The sequence below is a fragment of the Stegastes partitus genome, unplaced genomic scaffold (genome assembly GCF_000690725.1).
Source record: "Stegastes partitus isolate 25-593 unplaced genomic scaffold, Stegastes_partitus-1.0.2 Scaffold863, whole genome shotgun sequence".
Classification (NCBI taxonomy): Eukaryota; Metazoa; Chordata; class Actinopteri; family Pomacentridae; genus Stegastes; species Stegastes partitus.
The window spans coordinates 130,241-142,355 of record NW_007578594.1 but is presented as its reverse complement, the minus strand read 5'-3'; the positions used below and the strand labels follow the sequence as shown (position 1 = coordinate 142,355).

Sequence of the window (12,115 nt, the reverse complement as noted above, 5' to 3'; positions counted from 1 at the left end):
ATTCAACATGACAAACAAAGAAGCAATACTGGGATGTCATCTTGTCTTGGCTACCTCAGTCCACCAAAACAATAACTGCCCTGAAGGAAACACGTTGCAGTTTTACATAATCCTTGACTTGAGGTGGATTGTGTTGTTGCAGATATCGCTGCTATGACCTGTTTGCTTCTCTTTGTTCGCTTCTCTTTGTTTACTATTTCTCCCGTGTTGCGTTCATGTATTATATATGTGCCATTGACTTTTATGTGGAGCTCTTTGTGTTGCCTTCTTGACCAGGAGGAAAAGATCCGGTATCTCAATGGGATCTTCCTCACCGAAAAAGGATTTTTAAAAAATAATGATGATTCTGCTATTTCTATTACTGCAACTATGTCTATGACTGCCAGTACTGATAACAATAATGAAACATCTGCTTGTTTTTTGACCCTCTCTTTGTTTTATATCATCTCTTTGTGGCCATTTTGAGCCTCTCTGATCATTTTGCATTTCCTTGTAGTTGTTTTCAGGTACTTTGTGGTCATTTTGTGTCTCTAGATAGACGTTTTGTATCATTTTGTAGTCATTTCTCATCTCTTTGTGGTGCTTTTGTTTCTATTTGTGGCCATTTTGTAACTTTTTGTGGTCATTTTGTATCTCCCAGTAGTTTGTAGTCATTTTAGATCTCTGTGGTTCTTTTTTATGTCTTTGTGGGCAATTTGTGACTCTTAATAGACGTTTTGCATCATTTTGTTGTAATTATTTATCTCTTTATGGTCTTTTTGTATCAATTTGGAGCCATTCTGTATCTCTGTCGTTATTTTGTGAGTCTTCATAGATGTTTTTCATCTTTTTTGCTGTCATTTTGTATGTCTTTGTGGTTAATCTTTGTTTCTTAATAGTTGCTTTGCATTAGTATCAGTATCTCATTGTGATCACTTTGTTTTTCTTTTGGTCCTTTTGTAACTCTTAACAGATGCTTTGAGTGAGTTGGCAGCCATTTTTCACATTTTTGTGGTCCTTTTGCATCTCTTTGTGTTCCTTTGTGTCTTTTTTTGTGACATTTTGCAGGTAAAGCAAAACTAAGGTGTTGCTGTTGCATAAAAACTGCAGCTAAATTTTTCACACAGTTCACTCTGGACAAGAAAAGAGGCTTTCTGACTCCTGTCCAAAGACATCTTTCACGGTAGATCCACAGCAACACTCCTCTGCGAACACATTAAACTAAAGATGACCGTGCACCATATGAAATATGCTCCCTCTGGCCCCTGGGCCTGTGCCTGGTAGGCCACTTCAGTAATCCATCCATGAAATGTCCAATGATACTGACGTGCACGTGAATGTCAGCCCGGGTTTCCAGGAGCTTATCATTATTCTGTGAAAGTTTTTCCTTCCTTAACCAAATATGCAAACTGATGAGTGTCTGTGTGACTCTGCGATGCCTCCGCCTTTCTCCACATGGCAGCAACTTAATCCCTAACTAGTGGAGACTATCCCCATGCTCGCCATTTAGACCCCTCACCCCGGTCCCCTCTCCTCTCGGTGACCTTTGACCCTGCAGGGAAAATGAACGGAGGTCACGGTGCAGAGAAAAAGGAAACAACAGCAACACAAGAAGAAGAACAAGGACTACAACATCAATAACGAGACAGAATGACAGAAGAAGAAGGATAATGATAATAGGAAAGCAACATGATGCCCTCAAGTACAAAAACAACAACCAAATAACACGTTAAGGAACAAGGAACAGCAGCTTATATGCAAGACAGTGTATATAAATGACACATCGATGCAGTTTGCTGTGACTGACTGACTCATTCTGCTTCACCTCCAGTGCCCTACTTCCCTTCAGGCTCCGGGGCCTTTGGGCAATGCAGGCGGGGAAGGATTAGAGGGGATGCTGGTGTGCGGGGCCGGGCCAGGCTGCAACAACGCCGGTGTCGCCAGAGCGATCTGCCAGGTACGCCACGGCGGATTAGAGCCACTAGTGCTGGCACTGGGAGAGGGGCGACGTGAGGGGACGCGTCCCACGTAGGCTTCACCTCACGGGGACATGGACATGGCTCCGGAGAACCCTGGGAAAAATGGTGGCGCTTGTTATTTTTGGGCACATGAAGGCGGAGGGGAAATGGGAAAACACCACATGATACGTAGGAAGCTGGAAACACTAGAATATCCTCATGCTGGAGTCATGCAGCATCTTAAATATGCAACAAAGAAATAAAACCTCATGTCATGTAAGTTCTGCTGGCTCTGATGGTGAATAAGTTCATCCGTGGAGTTGTTTTGTGAGAATCAGGTTAGTGAACTGTGCAGCAAATGCAATTATAACTTTTCTACCTGTTTCTGTTGCAGTTTAGCACCACCTGCTGCCTTTTAGTACACAGGATATGAGGATTGACAAAACTCAACTGCAAACACTTAAATAATATCACAAGAACATTAGTTGGCTCAGGCTCTCAGTAGTATTTGACATTCCAGCCATAAAAATATAGTTGAAATGATAAATTCTTACAAGCATTTTTGACATTTCCAGTCACGTCCTACTTATAAACTGTGAATAACTTGCACAAAAAGTGGCAAAAGATATTGCTTCTAACATAGCTTTCTCTAAATAGCTTTTTGGATGCATAATAAGACACTTTAGCATCATGAAACTGCAGTGAACAGATACTGTATAACAGACTATTTTTTTTATTTTTAATCTTTCACTGAAATTTTGGTCCATTCATGGGTAAACGAGGTCAACCTGAAAAGTCCTAATCATGTTTATAATTATCATGAGTTTATGTTTTATTTATCAGGTTAATTGCAAAGGTCACCAGATTAGTAAAGATCTTTGATTACAAACTCGTACATGCACACCGGGGCAAATTACACCATGTATTGTGTTGGAGGTTATTTTGCCAATTAAATCTAATTAAATACTGTAATTGAGGATACTTGTGGCTTCATCAGAAATGCAATCAACAATTAAGCAGCACTTTAATCAGCTGTCTGTATTTGTGGCACAATTTTAAAACCTTTTATGTATTCTGCCTTCTCCTGTGTTTCTGTGCAGTATGTGTTGTTTATGGAGATCAATCCTTTTCAGATTTCTATAATGTCTTTTTACTTTAAAACAAAAATATCCCCATAGCCGTATCAGATGAGCTGAGGTTGTTGTTGCAATTCAAGATGAGAAAACACAACACCAACACACAGCTAACTGTAGCGCGTCAACTGTGTGTCTGCACATGTGATTTACATCATGCAGTGTTCCTGGAATTTATATTAATATTCAGGATTGGTTTCTGATATTTTCCTCAGCAAATTTGGTCACATTTGCGTTCCTGCTATGACCACTTGGAATGGAAATAGCTGGAGGTTTCAACTATTTAGCTGTTTTAGCCACTCATTTCTACTTTTTTTTTTAAACATCTGGGTTTTTTGGGGGGCATTCCTGCCTTAATTGAAGAGTGATGGTGGAGAGAGACATGAAATCATCTGGAAAGAGAGCAGAGGAATGACATGCAGTGAGGGCTGATTAGGAATCCAACAGTGGACTCACTGCTTGAAGACATTTGCACCTATGTGATTTGTGCCACAGCCACTCTGGTTTACACTCTTGTTTTCATGCTAGATGGCTCTCTGAATCACAGTGCTTGACTCATGTTGGTGTCCCATTCAGTCAGATACAGTCGCTGGTACTTTACTCACTATTGTTCTGTAAAGATCAGCCTCAGATGCATTCATCATCCTATTTGTGTGGCGTTCTTCTTCCTGAACACAAAGATGTGAATAGATTTTCTTTAGTTTAAAAAAGTACATAAATCAGAATGTACTTTTTTAAATCACATAACCTAAAATTTTCCTTTCAACTCCTGTGTGTAGAGTAAACAAGAACTATGTCTATTTTCTTTTAAAATATATCTAATTTTGAATATGAATATAATATGTACATAAGAATTATATTTTACATTGAGAGGAAAATAAAATCTGAACAGACTACAAGTTTCTTATCAGAAAACTAAATATAAACTCTTGAAAAGAGCTGAGGGAGAGTGGATGAGTAGTGTTGATCTATAAAAACATGATGCTTGTACATAAGATTAACTTTATCTTCACATTTTGATGTTGCTCTTATTTTACCCCAACATAGATCACAGATAACCCACATAGAAATCACTTTTTTATTGCTTTGAAGATGGTTTGATTATTGACAATTAATTTATAGCTGATTAGAGTTCAAGAGATTATGACTGTGTTATCATTTATATTTAAACTAATAACATAAAAATAATGTCAAATCATCAGGGAAGCTTAACTACAGTAGCCGAGAATTTGCTTTATCGCTAAAAAATGTTATTTTTTAGTTTGAATTGTTGAACAACCCTCTACATGACTTCAATATTAACAATTAAAAAAAATTGTGTTTGCAGGCTGTAGACCAATAAAAAAAAAACTAAGAGGCTTATTTTCCACATCAACATACTTGATTTCCTCATGTCAGTAAAACGATTTCAGCGCTATCTAAACATTACAATCATCCAAGAAATGTCCTGCAGTGAAAACTGACTGTATAATCGACTATACCTACACTCTAAAAGGTAATACCTATGCTTACTTGAATCACATGAGTGTACTTTACTTATTTCTCATTGTCCAGCTCATTTAACTCCTGGACTGTGAGTATGTACTCATTTTTCCCTAAAGAGTTATAAAACTAAGTGTACTTGAGTAAGCTGGACTTGAAATGTTCTCTTCCTGGACTGAACACAGAGCTCAGCAGTGCACATGTGCAGCAGAGAAGTGCAGGAGAAGTTTCTGGAAACTTTACGGGGCGGCTGTGGCTCAGGTGGTAGAGCGGGTCGTTGAATTATCAGAAGGTTGGCAGTTTGATTCCGCCCTGTAACCTGTGTCGTGGTTGTTGTGTCCTTGGGCAAGACACTTGGCCCACGTTGTCTGGTGTGAATGAATGGATTGTTTGAGGTGATGGTTGGAGGGGCAGAATGGCAGCTGTGGCCACAATCGTAGCTACCACCACCAGAATGAATGTGTGTAAAGTGTGTTTGCGTGTCTAGAAAAGCGCTTTATAAATCTGATCAATTATTATTACTGTATGGTCTAAAGTTCATGAAGCCCAGCTTGACTAACTTTTCCCCGTAGCTTTCCAATATCCACATTGTATGCCTTGCTGGGTGTACTCCAAAGATAAAATCCCGCTGACACCAAGTTGCGGTTTAAACAGGATTCTTTAGTTCACAAAAAATAACATTTACAGACGGAAAACATAAAGCAAAACGAGGATACAAAGTATGTGCAGTCAAAAAACTGTTTGGCTCCATGCTATCATTCATTTCCCAGGATCCCTTGCAAATTTAAGGGACCCTTATATAGTGAACCAAAATATCAAAAACAAATCAATAAACCAAAACACCACACTAGCACAGAATTCAAATATCCAAAAATATGATGAACAACATTTAACCAAATAACAAAGAAATTTAGCAAAATAAAAATGTTAATCATAATAATCTATATCAAAGCTACTCTTGAACAAAAAATCAAAACCAAATAGAAATAATCGTGGTAAAATAAGAACCAAATCCAGAACCAAAGAAATAGATTTAGGCTCCTACAATTACATTTTAAGTTTCTAACACTTGGAAAGATCAAGTTGATTATACTTGCTATTTTTAAGTTCACAAAATAAAGTAAATACAGCTAAATTTTAAGTAAACTTTACAAGTAGATATAAAATAAATTGAATTTAAGACTACTTACCTTTTTTGAGTGCAACCGGTTTCCTAGATTCGTTGAAGTAAGATCAACTTTTCACATTTTACAGAGTAGTGTTTGGTATCTTACCTTGGGGGGGCATCTTATCCTGGTTTAACTTACTCTTGGCTAGTATTCACTGCTGTAAGTGATTTCATTATGCCAAGTTTTTTTCCCGAAGTTATACATGTGTATGATATTGTGGTAAATGTGACACTCAGTAAATAACCAAATATATCAGTATCTACTGACATCTCAGAAAGATCTAAACTTAAGACTGCAGAGGTTGATTATTACGACGGCTGAAGCTTCACTTCAAGCATTCCAAGAACTCAAAAGCCTCTAAGTTTCTGCTGCTTTTGAAATATACAGATCTAGCCCAGTCCCGTGCACACATTTTTAAAACAAGGTGCATAAAATGAATTTGCAATGCTGAACAAAACATGTAGAACTTTGTCAGGGATCTCAGCTTGCACACTGATGCGTTTAACAGACTTTGATGGACTGTGGAGGAAATACATTAGACCACTCTCCATGTTGATTGGCCGGTGATGACATCACCTCCACAGAGCTGCAAGGAGACTTCTCCATGACAACCAGTGTGAGGTATTATTGGATTTCCCCTCTTCAGACTGTACATAGACCACACAGGCAGACTCACACCTGTTTAAGCGCTCAAACTGGGCAGAGAGGCAGGTTTCACAAGCCGAGCTGCAGCAAGAGGCCGTAAAGACGTCCACAGAGAGTTGCAGACCTCAGTGAAACACACCGACACTGTTCCTGCAGGTCCTGAGAAAACTTTAGGATTTATTGATGTATGTAGGGGTTAGTTTGAAATGAAGATACAGTTCTTAAATGGTAATAAAAATCACTGGGTGTGGACATCCTGTATTCTAATTACATCTTTAACCTCAAAGTTCAGCACAAGAGGGCAGCATTGGATTGCAATAAAAGACTTTACTGTCTTCTAACGTGTCCAGAATGGTCATATCTATCATCTAAATGTTATTCTGTAGTTTTATATGCTCTCTAAATTTGCAAATAATTAATGTAGTTAACTGTAGAATACTACGGAGCCCCTACAGGGACATTGGCAGATATTTTTTTAAATGTAGTTTCTCGTGTTCATTCCGTTTGTACACACTGCAGGTCAACACAGCAGACCAGCAGTCCATCTCTGTGTGCTTGTCTGAAAATGATAATACAGGATTTAGCTGACCTTTACTTCAATCTTGAACTCGGTTATAAGGATATTACAGCATTACTTGCACATCGTCACCGTTATATTCTCTCGGAACGACATTTAACATTGAAGATTTTAAAGTCTTGCAGTCTGTTTCGGTGGAAAGGATACAGCTGTCTCCACCAGGTAGTAACTTTTATTCATGAACAATTACACACTTCTGGCTGCCTACACGGATACAGGTGGATGTACACAAAATGCAAGGAAAATGGACTACACATCAGGAAAGAAGATGTTCGTTTCATTCTGAAAGAGCTTGATCCAAGGGGTGTTGAACTTAGAAGGACCAGGCGTCTCCACCGCAGAAGCTATTTTGCAAAAGGCCCCAATTTTATTTGGCATCTGGACTCCTACGACAAACTAAAGCCTTTTGGTATTTGTATTAACGGCTGCATAGATGGATTTTCGCGGAAAATCATCTGACTGAATGCTTTTACAACAAGCAGTGACCCCAAAATTGTTGGAGGTTACTACATGGAGGCAGTCGAGAAACTTGGAGGTTGCCCACGGATTGTGAGAGGTGACCGGAGCACAGAGAACGTTAAAGTCAGAGACTTCCAGCGTTTTCTCCGTCGAAATACGCAGGACGTGATGGTCATTGACAGCTACATTGAAGGGGTGAGGACAGCTACTCAGAGGATAGAAACCTGGGGGGGATTCCTGAGGAAGGAATCTCTGGAGTTCTACATCGTTTTGTTCGTGGATCTGAAGGACCGGGGTTTATTCAACGGTGCTTTCCTGGACAGATGTCTAATTCAGTTCTGCTTTAGGGCTATCATCCAGATAAGCTACTGTACCCGTACTGTAATGTTGCCGTTACAACCATTCCTATCTTGCAGCTCAGTTTATCATTTAAAATTAGGAGGCTCTGCCTTGCATTTTATAGATTAAATGTATATGTGAATATGTGACAGCCACAGACTATTCGCTTTCATTTTGCACAAAATTGCCTGTCAATCATTTATTAAGACACCCACTGCTAATAATTGTGCTATTGGCTACTGTAAAGGGCCCACCAAATTAAACTATTTAAAGTAATTTTAGATCCTGCTGCTTGCTCCCCCATTAATTTAAGTGGGATGAGTTGGAACGGGGAGGATGGCAGAGCCCCACCAAGNCATACATACATACATACGTACATACATACATACATACATCCATACATCCATCCATACATACATACATACATACATACATCCATACATCCATACATACATACATACGTACATACATACATACATACATACATACGCACATACATACATAGTCATCTTGGAGTCATATGCATTGAAGTTCGTATTTTTTTTTTGTTTTTGTATTAATTTTGCTTAATTTGTAAATTTCCATCTTTTTCTGGTGACTTTTTAAAAAAAAAATTTTTAACCCTTTTTTGCTATTAGTTTAATAATTTTGCCATCAATGAACAAGAGCTTTGTTCATTAGAGACTCAATATGTACTGCTCTGACATGTTGGTAAAACAGTTTCAGTTGCACTGCCATAACATGGTATACAGAGCCTTGGAAAAGTATTTACCTGCCTTACAGGTTTTCCCCTTTTATTGCGTTTTACCATCGAATCATGGTCACTTAATTTGGCTTTTTTCCCCTAAAAAAAATTTGCTGAGTCAGAGCTCGAATGCAAGACATGGGTATTTACACTCTGACTCGGCAGGATTCCAGTTTGAGATCTCAACTACACGGAGTTATTGTGAGCAGTTCAAGTTTAATTCAAGACTCTAAAAAGGACAATTTTGACCCGCTGAACTCGGGAGAAAAGAGATACCTTGAAGCAGAAATATGACGAGTTAGAACTAGACAGTCGATGTCTGAAAGTGGATATCAGAAATGAAAGTGATATTTTTCAGTGTGGACACCTGAAATATCAGACATCTGCACTGCATGTCCAGTTTAGCTGTTAAATGTGTTGTGTGATTTTGTAAAGCTGCAGGAACCTCTGTGCCAATGAATCCACACAAACAGTTTGCAGCTGCAGGTCTGTCTTCATAGATAATGATGTTTGGTGTCTGACTTTCTGCAAATGATCTGAGGACACCAGACAGTTGTTTCATCATCATCCAGTGTCTCTGCCAGTCGTCTTGAGGTGGCGGCTTCTGACAACAAAGAATGACGGCGTGTAAAGCGTGAAATGTGGCTTCTTTTTTTTTTGTAGGGGACGTGGCTCTAAAAGAAGCAGGCCTCGTTCAAGTGAGAGAAAAGTTACTGGCATGAAACAAAAGAAAGGAGGAATTTGCATTTACATATTTAAGGTATAAATAATTTTTTTTTTTTAAAAAGACCTTGCAAACTACAAGTAAAATAAAAATAAACACATTTACAGCATCCTGAATTTATACATTTGAATGTGTGTAGCTTAAGAAGCCTTTAAGGAATTCAAGGTTAAAGTATTTTAGGCTTCTTAAAGGAATCCTTGCCCTCTAATAACTGTAAAACAAATGTTTTGTTAAATAGGAGAAACAGGGATTTTGCAGCTGGAACAGATGCTTCTCAGCTCAACAGCAAATTTCCAGAAAAAAAAATGGAGCAGGAGCACACTGCTTGATTTACAGCCTTTTATTGAACACACTTAACATCTGACCCCTCATGGAGATGCAGTGTTTGAAACATTAGTCTGTTTGCATAATAAAAAGCTGTGAACTAAACAGTGTGTTCCCCATTTTTCTGCTCTGAAGATTTATTAAGTAGTTGTAGATAACTGAATTATAAGTCCAGCTGACTGCATTGGTCTAAATTTCAGTTTCTTCATCCTCCTTCTCCTGCTGATAGTTTTGAGCTCATGGTTAAGGTGCATTTTTCTGTTTGGTTTAGTCTTAGTGTCTTAATCAACTTTCTATCAGCAAAAGAGCATTAATAAACCCACTGCTCGCTACATCACACAACTAAACAAATACTTCTTTGGAGGTGATGGGTTCAAAACCAGCATTAGAAAGGAGCAGGAATGTTAAACTGACACTCATTGGATGACCAGAAACAAGACTCCCAAGTGAATTTTTCTAGATGTAAAAGCAATCAACTGTTTGCTCACACACAGTTATATGGCCAAAAAAAAAAAAAAAGCTTGACAAGTAAAAATATTTTTTACTTTTACACACCATGTGACGGTTTATGCACAAGCGCGTATCTGGATAGTTACAATCCAGGCCAGCAGGGGGCGTCAAAGTGGTCTTTGTGGTGCCATCCACTCCTTACCACCTGCACATTTAGTCTGTGTTTATGAATCATAGACTGTATGAAAAGGCTCATTGATACTGCATATACATTAGATACATTTGATGGTTCAAATGGGAGCACAGTTCACTACAGTTCTTGTAATTCAACCACAACTAAAGAAAAAAAAAAAAATCAATGCCATCTGCTCAAGGTTACCATGTGAAAAAGAAAGTCAAACCATCCATCTCACTTAACTGTCAGCTCTTAGTCAGCCATCATCTCTCAGATCCTTCATACACTGTCCTTTATGAAATCTGGACTTGTTTCACCACTGGGGATGTTACCAATATCCCTAATGCATTTAGCCTCAAGTATGAAATTGAGTATAAAAATGCTGTCATTCTCACTGAATCAGACTCTCTGCACTGTGTGGATATTGTGCAAAACATAAACAAAGTTAAATTAAATACTGAAAGTGATCACCCACACCATTTATACACACTTGAAAGGGAGCGAATTTTCTTTTATTGAATAGTGTTTCTGTACACAGTTATGTGATTGGTCCGTTAAATGCGTAATATGTTTCTGCACATTTACAAAGCGTTTATCTACATGCGAGAAAGCAAACACTTAAGAACATCTGACAAACTTTGTGCTGTGCTCCAGTTTGTACTGTCACGTTCCTGTAGTTGTACTACTAAACCAACACCAGGGGGCAGAGCGGAGCTGCATTTTAGCACTGAAGTCATTACCAGTTACAAAAAGTTCTCTCAGCCTTTAACAGGAGATCAGATGTAGAATTCTTGCTCTTCTTCTTCTTCTGCCTTGTCTACTTCTTCAACTGCTGCACTAATAATGCTGCAACTGTCTGACTGGTTTATGGAGACGTTGCTAGAAGATGACAGTGTCGTCACGCTGCTTTGGGGTCGTGACCCCCGCAAGGTAGACGGAGTGCTTTTGAGGGAGAAGCTGTTGGGAGTCCGGCCCAGTGTGGCTGACTTGTAGCTGTTCTCTGGGATGACAGGAGAGAAGGAGGGTCTGATGTCCTCTGGAGGGGCTGATAAAGGCCGAGAAGTCTGTGGCAGGCTGGATTTGGTGTACGCAGACACCACTGTGAGGTCCACGCTGCTGCCCGGATTCACTTTGTCCCCGGTGTCCACATCCGTCTCCTCTGCCCCGATCAGGGCGTCCACGTTGAGGCGGAAGGGCGGGACGAGGGAGGAGCTCCGGTGGAGGGAGTGGCTCCGGTGATGGGGGCTGGGAGGAGGCCCAGGAGAGGAGCAGGTGGACCTGGAGCTGGCTGAGCCCATGTTGGGGAGGGAGAAGAGGGATCCGGACCGGTGGCCCCTCCACTGGGACCTCCAGCTGTCAGGATGGTGCCGGTCGGACCACTGATCCTGCTCGTCCGGATCCTCCCCGGCCAGAGGCAAGGAGCCCTGGGATGTCTGGTGGACTCTGGGACGCGACGTGGACCGGTGATGGTAACGGTGGTTCCTGTAGGAGGCGGCGCTGCGGGTGAAGGTGGACGGAGCCGAGGCTGATTCAGTGACGGTGGATGATATATGGCGGGGATCCTGTCGGTGTTTGAAGTGTGTACCTTGGACCTGAGCAGAAGAAAAGAAAAAAACAATAAGAATATGATCTATTGAAAATATGTGCATTTTACTGCTATAAGACAGTCTGCAGTGCAAAACAGGAACCTGACTTGAACATAGCAACATTTAACTTGTCTAATAAAAAGAAGAAGAAAAAAAACTGCAATAACACATCATCAAGTTGGTTCCTAGATAATTGGTCAAATTAAAATAATTTAATTCAGAGCTGACAGGCTGATAAACAGTCTAACATGTTGTTTTGTTTTCAGTCAAACGGAGCTATGAGTGGTGGCATCAAGTTGAAACTGGCAAGAACAAGTCTGAAAGTGAACTATTTCTACATGTATACTATATATTATTATCTTTGTAGTGA

The 12,115-nt window shown here is 39.7% G+C and overlaps 1 protein-coding gene across 1 annotated transcript in view; it reads right to left on the bottom strand.

Moving 5' to 3' along the window:
- Positions 1–10,649: 10,649 nt before the first annotated feature.
- Positions 10,650–12,115, bottom strand: part of fam124a (family with sequence similarity 124 member A) — a 41,769-nt gene continuing 40,303 nt past the window's right edge. Inside the window, exon 4 of the mRNA XM_008293176.1 lies at positions 10,650–11,751. Coding sequence (XP_008291398.1) covers positions 10,936–11,751 — 816 coding nt within the window. The 3' untranslated portion in view covers positions 10,650–10,935. The remainder of the gene's footprint in view (positions 11,752–12,115) is intronic.